This window comes from Aotus nancymaae, unplaced genomic scaffold (genome assembly GCF_030222135.1).
Source record: "Aotus nancymaae isolate 86718 unplaced genomic scaffold, 86718_ANA_hifiasm-v0.15.2.pri h1tg000020l, whole genome shotgun sequence".
In the NCBI taxonomy this organism is placed as follows: domain Eukaryota; kingdom Metazoa; phylum Chordata; class Mammalia; order Primates; family Aotidae; genus Aotus; species Aotus nancymaae.
In genome coordinates, this window is record NW_026988432.1 from 70,414,500 (window position 1) to 70,429,276 (window position 14,777).

General features: G+C 42.1%; 1 protein-coding gene across 3 annotated transcripts in view; it reads right to left on the reverse strand.

The window, feature by feature from the left end:
* Positions 1 to 8,956: 8,956 nt before the first annotated feature.
* FAM210A (family with sequence similarity 210 member A) overlaps positions 8,957 to 14,777 on the reverse strand; it is a 52,846-nt gene continuing 47,025 nt past the window's right edge. For all 3 annotated transcript variants that reach the window (XM_064379462.1, XM_064379461.1, XM_064379463.1), the window contains one exon: positions 8,957 to 11,121. In XM_064379462.1, coding sequence (XP_064235532.1) covers positions 10,888 to 11,121 — 234 coding nt within the window. In that variant the 3' untranslated portion in view covers positions 8,957 to 10,887. The remainder of the gene's footprint in view (positions 11,122 to 14,777) is intronic.

Consider the following 14,777-nt stretch of genomic DNA (forward strand, 5'->3'; position numbering starts at 1 on the left):
TGTAAAACAGCAAGTAGTCACTGATAAACCACACCATACTCTGGAATAAATTCTGTCATCTCTTAATTAAGCAGACAATTATAGAAATATCAAAGAGAGCCCCCAAACTTGCTAACACTAGTGCAAACTTTGTTCTTGGAGACAGCTCTGCACAGAAGGAATGAGGGGAATCCAGGCTTGGGATCCCGCTTTGCAGACCATAAGCAGCAAATCCAGTAAACCTCGGGGCTTTTTCGTCACAACGGAGACACAGGACTCCTCTCTGCCCCACTGTCCCTGTGAGGCTGTACCAGCTGTCACGTTGGAAGCTGTCTCAGAGCCAAGGATGTGAGAGCTGTTAGCAGAGGAAACAGGCAAATGAGAGCGGAGAGAGAAACGACAACAAAAGGTGCACGCTGAGCTGGTTCCCTCTACCGGCGAAGGGGCTCAACCACACTGAGAAACCATGCAGGCTGCGCCTCTGAAGGACAGGAGGCTGGGACACCCATCTGTGGAAAACAGTCCCCAGGGTTGAGGAGTGCCCTTACAGGATCATCTTCCCAGCCACGCTGGTTGTAGACAAAACAAGCTCAGATGGCTTCTGCGAAAGACCTGAGACAGAAAAACAAAGGCTTGGAAGTGCTTGGAAGCTACTGGTGCATAAAGGAACTGCCCGATCTGGCTGGAGCTGAAGTGTGGGAGCCAAGAAGCACCGTGCTCAGATGCGTCTGGGACAGCGAGGACCAAGCGACAGAGAGAACGGATGAGGGTGGAGGGGATGACGGCAGGGAGAGAGGGCAAGTGCACATGTCCAATGCCCACGCCATTGCTATCTGAACCCCTTCCTTGATGATCTCCCCGGGCATAGGGGAGAGGAATCCACCTGGCCGCCCTCTCCCCCATGCCCGGTGTGTGTTGCGGGGGAGCACCACCTTGCCCTGGGCCTCCTTAATGCTCAAAGGTGGCGAATTTGGGGAGTTCTCCGTTGTACTTCAGTGCCACCTGACTGTTGCCAAACCCCTCCAATTTCTGCAGTTAAGCAATCCTGGCTTTCTTATTTTAGACATTCGTTTTGAAAACAGAAGTGTCGACAGCTGAGTAGAATCCACCTGGGTGCCCTCTCCCCCATCCTCCGGGGGGATAGTCAGAAAGGCATGCTCGAAAGGATCCCTCGGAACCTTGCAGAGGCCCACCCAGCCTGGGCCATGGCATAACAGCCCCTATTCTGCTCTCCGTGATGACACATGCACGGCATGAGTCTGTTACTGAGGACATTCGAATTAGATTCCTTCACTACACTGCCTTGTTTCGTTTGAATGGATTCTAATTCAAAGACAAATTTTAAAATAGCTTCCAAAAGGTTAAACCTTTGCATCTGTAAAGTTTTGTCTTACTGTCATGTTTCTGTCAAGACTCTGGCTTTTGCCTTAATAATGCAAACCTCATTCACCTTACTTTACACTTTCATGTTAAAAATATCAGAAGTGCAAAAGCTCAGTTTTTGAACATAGAGTAACTAAAAACACACTTTCAAAAGGACTTACTTGTAAGCACATACATTTTTTTTTGTTTTAAAAAAACTGCAGCTGTATACAGCGACTCTTATATAACTTCCTCAGTTTACAAAACCACTTTCATTTACAGAGTTGTATTTATCTCCACTATTACCAGTCATCTGTAAGCACAAAGTGTTCTAGCAATCTACACTAGCACCTAGAGCAAGGCTGCAGACCAACAGGGCCGCTCCACACAGGCCCGGGTGCCAGTGCTTCCAGCAGTAGGTGAGGTGCTGTCTTTGGCGAGGGATTCCCAGGTGATCTGGCTCCTTGAATATTTCCTGCTTACAGTTAAAGGCCAGCACAGGCTTTGAAGCTTAATAGACCTGGGTGGTCTGAATATTAGCCTCACCTCAAGTTAATTAATGTCCCTGACAGGCTTTCAAATCTCATCTTTAGAACGGCAACAGGCAATCTCATCTATTACTCGCAGGACAGTTGTGAAGATCCAAGGAATGCACACACCATAGCGCCTGACATTTGGGACTCCTCGTGAACAATGGCTGTTTAGCGCTCAAACTTTGATGTTCTAATTAAAACATTTTTTGCCAAAATACAACAGATTTTAAATGCGCTTTGCCTTTGGAATGCCCCCCACACTAAATGACTGGAGCTTAAAATCCCAGTGAAATAATCCCAGCACTCTTGGAGGCCGAGGCGGGTGGATCACCTGAGGTCATGGGTTAAAGACCAGCCTGGCTAACATGGTGAAACCTCATGTCTACAAAAATACAAAAATTAGCTAGGCATGATGGCAGGTGCTTATAATCCCAGCTACTCGGGAGGCTGAGGCAGGAGAATCACTTGAACTTGGGAGGTGAAGTTTGCAGTGAACTGAGATAATGCAATTGACCTCCAGCCTGGATGACAGAAGAGGCTCTGTCTAAAAAAAAAAAAAATCCCAGTGAAATAAACAGGTGCTGATTTTATGCCCAGGAATGAGTACCACAGGGGTTTAGACCACCCAGTGACAGGGGAAAGACCAAGTCACTGGGCCAGAACTTCCTTTCCATGAGTTCAAGACCAGCTTGGCTAACATGGTGAAATCCTGTCTCTACTAAAAATACAAAAATTAGCCAGGCATGGTGGAGGGTGCCTGTAATCCCAGCTACTCAAGAGGCTGAGGCAGGAGAATCGCTTGAACCTGGGAGGCAGAGATTGCAATGAGCTGAGATCATGCCACTGCACTCCAGCCTGGGCAACAAGAGCGAAATGCCATCTCAAAAAATAAATACACATAAAAATAAATAAATTACATCTGCTTCTTCTACTCCATTACTTTAGCTATACAGTTGTTTTAATGAAGCACACTGCAGTGGGGGCAGGGTTTATTACAGCATTTGTAACAAAATGTAAAACCCAGAAGGACTTAGGGACAACATATGGTTCAAAATCATTTGACTTCTTGCCTTGCTTCCCCCACACCCTCTCCTGCCCTTCCCACTTTCCTCTGGCCTTCCTTGTCTGAAGGATTTGGCAAGAGCCCACATGGATCTGGGCACTGTCACTCACTATTCTCTCCCTTTGCCTAGCTCAGTCCTGAAGCAGCCCTGGAGGCACCCAGGTCCTTGGGCAGTCTCTCCTGCTGATGGGCCTTCTCGTTCTGCATTCCCTCTGCTCACACTGGCCCACCCACCTCCTTTGGGAATATGTGCAAGCACTTAGCCTTGTGCGTTACTGACAATTTCACTCTAAACCCCAGAACACATTCTTCCTGTCTCTCACTCTGACACTTCTTTCACCATCTGCTGGTCTCTCTCTGTGAGGGTTCCAGCCAAGGAGAGCTGGAGATGGGAGTGGCAGGGTGCCTCAACCTGCTGGGTCCTCAACAACCTGATGGAGGGGCAAGGCACTTGCTGTTTAACCACCATGAGTACCAAAGGCAAATGCCACACAGCACTTCTAAGTCCATCAGGTGCGTGAGACACTGAACCTGGCACACAGACACTACGAGGGCACAGCCTGGCTGTGCAGCAGGCACTGCAGTGCAGAGCTGCCCACACAGTGTATGAAGGGCCAGGGGTTTTGTTTGCTTTGCATTTTATTGTGGTAAAAATACTTATGAGAGCTACCCTTTTAGCACATTTTTAAGTGTATAATACAATACAGGTTTTAACGTTGATAATTTTCACGGAATTCAGAGGCCAACCTCTGTATTTTGGTGAAAACTAACAGTTATTAATCTGAACTATTCAGCACTAAAATTTTCCACAAATGCCAGCTTCTGATCACTTCAGATCTTCCAGTGATTGGCAGCAATTAAATGGAAAATTCCAATCTGAGCCGGCCTCAAGTATGCCAGAAGTACAGGGTCAGATGCTATGACCACTGTCTGATCCTCCTCACAGCAGCAAAGCAGGAAACGGCAAGCTCGTTTTGTACCAAGGGGGCAATGGGGAATTTCCTGAGGTCAAATTCTCCTTGGATGTGTGAAATATTTAAGGTTAGATGTAAAGAAACTAGATTTAATAACTGTTTCCATTACTCGCCCTCTAGTATGGATTTGGATGTTTCAAAATAGTGGCCAGGCACAGTGGTTCACACATGTAATCTTTGGGAGGCCAAGGTGGGAGGACTTCTTGAGGCCAGGAGTTAAAGACCACCCTGGGCAACATAGTGAGACCCTCGTCTCTACAAAAAGCAAGCGAACAAAAAACAAAACCGAAATTAGCTGGGCTTGGTGGTGTGCACCTGTAATCCTACTTACTTGGGAGGCCAGGGTGGGAGGATTGTTTGACCCCAGGAATTTGAGTTATGCGGTGAGTTATGATCCTGCCACTGTGCTCTAGCCTAGGCAACAGAGCCAGACCTTGCCTCTAAAAATAAAATAAAATAAAATAAAATTAAAAAACAAAAAGGAAATAGCTACCTAACAGCTTTGCCAACACCAAGCTCACCTAGAAAGTGACAGACATCACTGAACTGGCTCACATAAGTTTCTCATCTCACGGTCCATCCCAGATGAAGGGGAAAATGAAGTTGGAGCATGAGAAATTTTAATGAATACATGTTTCCTTTCTACAGTCAGAAACTGAGATCACAGAATAGCGACTATCTTCCCATCCCATCACTTTAAAAGACAAAAAGATGAAAAGAGTTCTAAAAGAAGCTGAAAGCCAAAGATGAAAGCACCAGCAGAGAAGGAAGGTAAGGAATATTTATAATAAATTGGTTTGAGTGGGCTGGGCACGGTTGCTCACTCCTGTAATCCCAGCACTTCGGGAGGCCGAGGCTGGTGGATCACGAGGTCAAGATATTGAGATCATCCTGGCCAACATGGTGAAACCCCGTATCTACTAAAAATACAAAAATTAGCTGGGCATGGTGGCACATGCCTGTAGTCCTAGCTACTTGGGAGGCTGAGGCAGAAGAATTGCTTGAACCTGGGAGGCAGAGGTTGCAGTGAGACGAGATCATGCTACTGCACTCCAGCCTGGTGACAGAGTGAGACTCCATCTCAAAAAAGAAAAAAAAATTGGCTTGAGCTTCTGTCACCAAAAATACAAGGGATTTCAGAAGTCCCAAAGCCTGGCCTTTTATCTACATAATTGGCACCGAAGGAAAGCACTAAACTGGAAGTTGAGATCTCAATTTTAAATCCAGTTCTCTTGTGCTTCTTTCTTCAACTAAAAATATTGGTTCTAATGTGACCCATGAAATGTCAGATTCATTGGTTCTATAAGCCTAGGGTTTGCTTTAGGATGCAAAAAACTATTAATCTAAAATGTGTTTGAAATACAATTAATGAGTATTTCTCAGCGAAAGTTACATTAGGCTTTGTGGACATATTTGTTCAATAATATTCTCAACTTTTTGTTGGCATGTGAGACTTTTATTTTGGGACCAAAAGAAGTGAGGAATGCAAACTGTGACCCACCATATAATGCATCTTCTTGAATAATGAGAGCATAAGAAGTGCATGTTGATGCAGCACTATGGCAACAAAGCCCTGTAATTCCAGCTCCAGGCTGCAGCTGAGATCAGCCAGGCTGGTATGTGAGGACTTTTGGCACCCTTAACATAAGGAGAACCACAGTCACCACTATTCTTAGAGAAGCAAAGCAACTGCATTAATTAAGTCACCATATTAAGTGTCCAAAGAAAATATTGACTCAAAAGGAATAAAATACACATTAGTCAAACTCTGCTTCAGCCATTACTATAAAGTCACAAATCTTGTATATAGAGGAGCACAGACAGTAAGGCTGAAATACACATGTATGCGAAAATGCCATATGTTCATTAAAAAAAAAAAAGCAGTTTTTAAAGAGTTAAACATCTAATTGGTGTAAGAGAAGATACAAAATTGCCAGTATTTCTTATTACATGCTTAGAATATAGCCTTTATGGAACTATCAGAGGATAAGACTGACTTTTGCCTGTATTTGATTAAAAAATGAGGGGGAGTTCATTTTATCAAAATAAAAAGGATGAAGTTTAGGTTTTAGTGTTGTTGCTCTAAGTATTAAAAATGGTCTAGTACCAGTCAAATGCAGCTCTGAGTTCACTGTCCTCCTCTTTCTGGAGACAGTGTGCCTATCCTCCCCTAGGGACCACAACAGGGAGGTCCACACAGAAACGTCAAGCAGAATGCATACCTGGCATGCTCAGGGCACATTTGTCTTTTTCTTTCTCACTTCAAAGTTTTTCTAACATTTAAATTATTTAAAATATAAAACAGAAGCAGCTGGACAGAGGGAGGGAGAGAGAAGGAAAAGAAGAGAGGTTATGTTCAGTCCTCACTTTCAAGGAGAGTGAAAATCGGCTTTGGCAGCAGGCAGGACGTGTCTAACTGTACTCAACTTTTCCTATTGAGCATGTTGTCCCAGAGAAAAGACACTGAAACATGCTTCTCCATAAGCACCCTTCCTCTGTAGAGACATGATACTCTTGAGAATGCCTCTGGCTGCCTGTGCATCTCTCCACTACGATGTCCAATCAAGTCATCAGAATAAACAACAGGCTTCATGTTATACTCTGCCCTGGTTTCTGAAATCAGGATGCATTCTTTCTACTAAGAAAATAATTCTTATCATAATTGCCACAGGATAATTATGATCTATAATTATTGTTAGTGACTGTCAATGATGCATAAAGAATAATACAGCTTGATTTTCAAAGCCTAACCCTGAAGAAGCAAGACAATTAAAAGCTTGTTTTGACTAGTTAAAGTGAACAAACTTGACACAAAAGTCACAAAGGAAAAAATCTACAGAGTGAAAATATTATCAATTGGCCTGACTCAGCATTTCTGAAACACAAGTTACAAGCTCCAAGTGCAGGAGAGAGATTTTTCAAGAACCAGAAGGCCAGGCCAAAATCATGACTGCAGATGAATTCTCGAAAGGAGTGTGGTCCCCCAGACCATTCAAGCCCAGAAGGGAAGAATGAGGTCTTGACTCTTATTGTCCTCAGGGAACACAATGCAGTCCCTTCTGCAATCTTGTTTAATACTAACTTGATTCTACGTAACACACAAATGATCCAAAAGAGAACATTAACATCTGCACAATTAATAAGTAAAATTCCCCACCTCTGGCTCTACAGATTTCTGGCTTAGGTGCTTGAATTCCAAGGCAGGCAGCGAAGAGGCTTCCAGTCCTGCGTGTGCAGGTGCCACTCAGGCATGTGGGCCAGTATGATCTGATGCACTGAGACCTTCATGCTCAAAAGGATAATGGAGTAGTGAGCTTTCAGTACCAAAAAATATAAGTGGCTCGCAAAAAAGATTTAAACAGGTGCAAACAACTTTGATAACATTTCATCTATTTTATTTTAGGCCCTAGGGAGACTCAGTTTTGAAAATTTGAAAAAAATGAAGGCCCCCATTTCAAAAAATGAACTGTGGGCAACAGAAAAAAATGTGTCCACATTACCTGACAAGTTATATTTTCAGAAGGAATCCTTTAATTCAGAAATGCGTATCTCACAAAAACATCTTCTCGACATAGCATCATTTCAGAAAAAGCAGGAAAGATGACTTTTTTTTTGCCTTATTTGCTAAAAATCATCTTCTGCCCATTTCATCACCATTACTGTCTTCCACAGTAGCCTGGTTTACATCTGAATCGGTTAAGAAATCCTGAATGACCCAAACCCAATACTAAGAACACAGAAAGAAGCTCAATGTGTCGAATATACAATTTCGTTCTTTCCTTCAAACACTTTTTTTCTCAAACTATAAAGATCTTTAAAATTCCTGGAATTATCTTCTAAGATCATTGAAACAAGAGATCCAGAATCTATCTCCATTTCATCCTGAGCATAAAGCACTTGTAAATAAGTGAAGGCAGAGTCTGTGACAAATAAACACAAGATTATATTTGAAGGTATAATTTTATTGTTTTCACTACTGGGAGGTAGGTAATCTCAATACAAGCATTCTTTTTCTCCTTTCTTGAAATCTGTAAGCAGCATCCTGTTGTATGCACAAAAGGCTGTCTCATTAAAATACATTTTTTGATGTCATTGGTTTTGCTCTTATTCCTGAATAAATTATGCTCTTACCTGATCCATCTGTCATTTCAAATATCAATTTGCTTAGCAAACCCTTTTTGCGCATTTTATATAGGCGAATCTCAGTCACAGCTCCCTCCCCACCCGGTCCACACACCTCGCATAAATGCAGGCATGAGTTTAGCCAGGTGTGGTGGTGTGCACTTGTAGTTCTAGCTACTCAGGAGGCTTAGGTGGGAGGATCATCTGAGTCAGGAGTTCAAGACTGCAAGTGAGCTATGATCGTACCACTGCACTCTAGCCTGGGTGATGGAGTGAGACTCTGTCTCAAAAAAATAAATATAAATGTAGACATTCATGAGACATGGGGCTGCTTCTGCTTTACTCCCAGTTCACAGAGGTTATAGGTGAATTAATCCCAAGTATCAGATGTACTGTAAATGAAACGAGGTCTATTACATGTAGCAAACTATATTTACTATATATATTCTCAATTATTTAACTTGACATATTGGTATTATATTGTTAGCCTGCTATTAATACTCCAAACTCAACAGATTACAGGGGTCCCCATTTAAACTATTTGAAGCTTGTTTAAGGACTAGGTTAGCAATATGCTAGCAACAGCAATTTTGTATCATTCCTGGTGCCAGGTAATACTACAGAACTTCCCATATCTCCAGAGAATTTTTTACTAGAGAATTTTGGATCACTCAAGCAGTACCTCATTGTCTATAATCAGATAAACACAACGTGATTATGAAACTGGATGGCAACAAAACTCAAATGGACTGAACAAAAGATGTCTATGCAGAAAAAACAAATTTTAGTTTCAGGATTATTAGTAACTTCTAAGAACATCCAATTTATCCCTATTAGGAAATATGCAACGTGAAAAGTAAACGGAAATTGTTTTAGAAGAATTCCACGTAACACAAGATTTTAACATAGGCAGTCTCCAGTGGTTAAAAAGAAAAAAGAAACAAGAAACGTGTTTAATATCTTAAAAAATAGCAATTGAATCTGCAAAAATGTCAATTATTCCATACTTAAAATATGTTAATCATGTCTAGATTTGAAAATGTGGCAATAATGAGAAGTAGTGCATTCAACCCTCTGTATCAAGAGACAACGGTGCTGCCCGCCCAAGACTGCAGAGAACAGAGACACAGCTGCTGCTCTCAGCACTCTCCCCGGCCCCCATGAAGAAAGATTCCAATCACAGCAATTCATTTAAAAAGTATTCTAATAATAATTAGACTCATCAACTGCAAACTTTTTTTCCCCTTTAAACTATTCTCTAAATTTGGCCAAACTAAGTACTTGATACAAAAATCCTGGCAAAGAGCAGGGGTCCCTGCAGGACTGTGTGGCAAACTCTCTGACATTCTCTTGCCTTGGCAGGTAAGTCAAAACAAGGACAATCTAAAAAGAGGCCCTTCCCTCCTCCAATTAGCAATTCAAGGGTTAGAACTGAAATAATTGTAGTTAGAGCACAGGAAACAGACACATACATACTCAAACAAACCCCCACCACCACGGCAATGCTCATAGCTGACAATGGCTGAATTTCATTACAAGCAAATGATTTGGCAGCTTTGTCATTAAAAAAAAAAATCAAGCAGCTTTGTCATTAAAAAAAAAAAAAACAGTGGCTCATGCCTGGAATCTCAGCCCTTTGGGAGGCCAAGGTGGGTGGATCATTTGAGGTCAGGAGTTCGAGACTTGCCTACCCCCTACCCCCGCCAAAAAATCAAGTAGAATGCTCAAGCGAGGGTATTTCCCTTCAATGTAAGACAAAAATCAGCAGCCACAATTTAAAAATTTACCCCATAATGAAATCAGCATTAATTCTGAAACTAAGACACTGGGAAAACACACGGTTGAAAAGTACCATCACCATATATATATTTGCTTTAAAAAAATTATGACAAGCTTCAGGTAAAAATAATTTTTAAAGGATCCAATTTTCATTTACATACAACCAATACATCTTATTTACATATAAATGACTAAATCTTTATTCTGTTTTCTTCATATAAGGTATTTTAACTGGTAGGTAACTGTCTATTCTGTTTTTATAGAAAGACTAAATATCCTCTTATTCACAGGCAGTTTTGATGATGCTAGTTTGTCTCCAAATTACATACTGAATACAGTTAAAACCTTAATGAAGAACATAAAAATTAAGATCCAGTATTAAGAGCCTGTTTTATGGGTCACATTGGTTATTCAAGGAGTCAACTGCCTAGTCTGCATAAATTACAGCTGCAACAAAACAGAAATCAAGTGTGCTTCTGAAGACCTTGAAAAAGAAGTCTGACTTCTGGGCTGGGCGCGGTGGCTCACGCCTGTAATCCCAGCACTTTGGGAGGCTGAGGCGGGTGGATCACGAGGTCAAGAGATCGAGACCATCCTGGTCAACATGGTGAAACCCCGTCTCTACTAAAAATACAAAAAATTAGCTGGGCATGGTGGCGCGTGCCTGTAGTCCCAGCTACTCGGGAGGCTGAGGCAGGAGAATTACCTGAACCCAGGAGGCGGAGGTTGCGGTGAGCCGAGATCGCGCCATTGCACTCCAGCCTGGGTAACAAGAGCAAAACTCCGTCTCAAAAAAAAAAAAAAAAAGAAGTCTGACTTCTAAGACATTACCTACTGCTTAATACTGTTATTGATGGGAAATTCTTATATGGGGTTCATTTCTTTCCTTATAAAAACACTGATTTTTCTAGTGATATTTAACTTTAAAAAGGTATTTTACTTCTTTAACCCCCAGAGAACTAGTATATTTCGGCAACTAACCAAAAAAAGAAAAAAAAAATCAGACATGTATCTTTGCCCATAGTTTCCAAAGGGTTAAAGTGCAGGAATTTTTCTATACTGTTATATAAGGCACTTACTCTACTTTTTTCTTAAAGGAAACTTTTTCTTTGGTTTCTTGTAACTTTTCAGTGAGTCTATCTTTTGTTTCTTCCATTTTCTCTGTGATAAGCTCCTTTGTCTCTTCCATCCTGTCCTGTAGATACTCCTTGACAGGTGGTGGTGTGGACATATAGCCATGACTGCGCAGATACTTCACAGTGAAGGATGTTCCTCCCAAAGTCACGGTATACCGGGCAGGTGTTGCAATCTTAAGCAAAAAGCAAACAGAGGCAAATCAAAACCTGTTTATTATTGCCATCTTAAGCAAAGACAAGTTAAAATTATTGGTAATAACCAATTAGCCAATCACAAAGCTAATGTAGTAACATCCCATATGGTTTTCCCTAACAAGAGACACTTCTGTAAACTCATTTTATGAACGTTTGTCCCCTACACAATCCTGACCCAGATAACAGAATCATAGCACTGATGTCCCTAATCAAGGGCTAGTAAACCTGTGGGGCAGGTCAACCTGGAAATCAGAAAGAGGGCTCAGTATTACTAACAATAACAAAGAAGCACATGTTTCTATTCCTTAAAACCCCTGCCATCCTGCCAAATGCTTTCTATCTGGAGCTGAACTAGAACTGAACATCTTCAAACGGTGAGAGGCAGAGCGTGAATCCACTCTCTGCTGGATTTAGGTTAGCTTCACTTCAAAATCCCTTTCCTTTGACTTTCCCAGACCTATGCTACCTTCTCATCACAATCTACTCTGAGTCTCAAATCTTAGTCAGTCATTTACATGAGGCCAAAAGTGGTAAAATGGCACACCTGCTGCAGACATGCACAGGTTTAACGTTAATCAGAGCTTTAAGGACCAATACTAAATAGCAGATGACTAGTCAAAGAGAACCATAAAAGCAAAAAGGCTGCATCACATTCTGAGTCAAAAATCAGGCAGAGTGCAGTGGCTCATGCCTGTAATCCCAGCACTTCGGGAGGCTGAGGTGGGTGCATCACTTGAGTTCAGGAATTCAAGACCAGCCTGGCCACCACGGTGAAATCCAGTCTCTACTAAAAATACAAAAATTAGCCGGCTGTGGTGATGGGCACCTGTAATCCCAGTTACTTGAGAGGCTGAAGCAGAAGAATCCCTTGAACCCGGGAGGCAGAGGCTGCAGTGAGTTGGATTGCTCCAGCCTGGGTGACAAGTGAAACTACACCTCAAAAAAAAAAAAAAAAAAAATTATAGGTGTTGGCAGGTACAATAGCTCACAGCTATAATCCCAGCGCTTTGGGAGGCTGAGGAAGGAGGATTACTTGAGCTGAGAAGTTCAAGACTAGTCTGGGCAATATAATGAGACCCTGCCATCTCTAATAAAAGAAAAAAAAAGAAAAGAAAAATTAGCTGGGAGTTGTGGCATGTGCCTATAGTCCCAGCTACGTGGTGGCTGATGCAGGAGGACTGCTCAAGTCTGGGAGTTCAAGACTGCAGGGAGCCATGACTGCACCATTGTACTCCAGCCTGGGCAACAGAGCAAGACCCATTCTCAAACAAAACAAAACAAAACCCATAGGTGTGCTGTCTAACAAAACTCTGAAAGAGCTGTCTGCTTTATCTCTAATTTCTCTCCTAAACTCACATTAAGCAAGCTTTCACCCCTACCTCTTCACCAAAACTGCTTTCAAAGTCACAGTGACCTCTACAAAACTAAATCCAGTTGTCAATTTGGAATCAGCCCCTGGACCAGTGGAACCGCCTGAGACAGCTTTCACTTCCCTTCACTTGGCTCCAGGTCCTCAATTTGCTGGGGTTCCTTCTAGTTCATGGCAGCTTCTCATTTTTGCCAATTCCTCCCCATTCACCCACCTCTGAACATGGTGTGACAACAATCAATCCCTGGACCTCTTATTTTCTCCACCTATCTCACTCTCTTGGTTGCTTTAGTGCCATCTACACATTGATGGTTCTTAACTTTAATCTCCAGACTGAACCTTTCCCCTAAATTCCCGTATCTACAACCACCTCCACATGCATGTCTAATAGGATCTCAAAACTTAATGCAGACATGAGTCACTTAATAAGGATACTGAGAAATGATTATTAGGTGATTTTGTTGTGTGAAACATCACAGAGTGTACTTAGACAAACCTAGATGGTGTAGTCTTCTGCACACTCAGGCTACAAGGTATAGCCTATTGCTCCTAGGCTTCAAACCTGTACAGCACACTACTGCGCCGGATACCGCAGGCAATTATAAGACCAGGGCATTTGTATACCTAACCTATCTAAATATAGAAAAGGTATAGTAAACATATGATATTTGTAAAACATGGGACCTATGGGACCATCACTGTCTATGCAGTCCATAGTTAGCCGAAATGTCAATGGGTGGCACATGACTGCATGTTCAGAACTGACCCTCGGATCTACAACTGTCCTACTTCAAACCTGCTCCTCTCAAAGTCTTCCTCATCTCAGAAAATGGCAATTCAATTCCTCCAGTTGCTCAGCCCAAAAAATTATAAGAAAGCTTCAACTCCTCTTCCTTTTCCATAATTTATATCCAAATCATCAGAAAACCGCAGCAGCCATGACTTTAAAACATATCCAGAATCCAACTACTTCCTGCTACCACTTGGCTTCTGGCCATTATTGCCTCTCACCTTAAATACTGTAAGCACCTCACACAAGGTTCCTTGGCTTTTCCCCTGGTCCTGCAATGGTCTGTTAACATAGCAGCCAAAGTAATTTTGATGGAACAGAGGTAGGATACTTAAAATTGTCCAATGGCTTTCCATGTCCTCAGAGTGAAAGCTGAAGTCCTTGTAAGGGCCTACAGGACTGCCCTGATCTGATGACAGGCCATTCTCTGCCCTGTTCACTGACTCCAGCCACACTGGCTTCCCCACATCCCTCAAATTCTCCTGGGATCCTGAAGCCTCAGAACCTTGCCTTTGGGGTTTTCTGTTTGGAATGCTCCTCCCCCTTGGAGGAGCAACTCTTTCACCTTCTCAGCAAGGTGTGCCATCTCCCATTGAAAAACAAATAAATACCACAAACACACCCCCTCCCTGGTTTCCTTTCTCAGCACTTACCATCATCTACGCACACATACTTTGTGTGCACACATGTTTTTAACTTTATCTTGTCTCCCCACCCCACCACCATTCTCTACACTATCAGCTCCACAAGGCAGGTATTTTTCACTGTCTTCTTTGATTAGTTTATTCCCAGTACCTAGAATGGTGCCTGGGCATATTTCAAAGAGATTATGAGGTAGTCAGTGCATACATCCTGCAGCCAACTGCCACCAGACCATTCATGCCATACTGCATTTTGGGGCTTTGTCTTGATGAAGCGATCAATCTGTGTTTGTTGTTCTATTTGAGAAACTGTGGGTTACAGATAATACACAAGAGAATCCCCTCCATATTTCCTACATTACAGAGGAATAGTGAGGGGGAAAACACCACTGGCACTCATCTCCCTACCATGAAGCCTACAGCTTCATTTCCAACTCCAACTCTACAAACATGCACTGAGCATTGTATTGGAACACATTGTGACAGAACACAATACCAGGCGCAGTGAAAAAACAAGAAAGAAGACATGATTCTGAATTCCTGGGAGCTCCTAATCAAATAAAGAAAACAACACCTAGCACAGACTGTGCTATCAACTGTTATGCTGTGGGAGTGGGATAAAAGCAATTAAATTAGGGAAGGTATACATTATCATGGTAGTTTGACATATTTGAGTTAACATTATACCTACCATAACTAGAAACTTGATAACTTATTAATTTAATATACTTTAATGTAGAAAAACTCAACATTAAGTGTTAGCCCTCTCATCAAAATTATAATAAAAGAGGAAATCTACCAAAATTTCAGAGGATGCTAGTAAGGATGACAGAA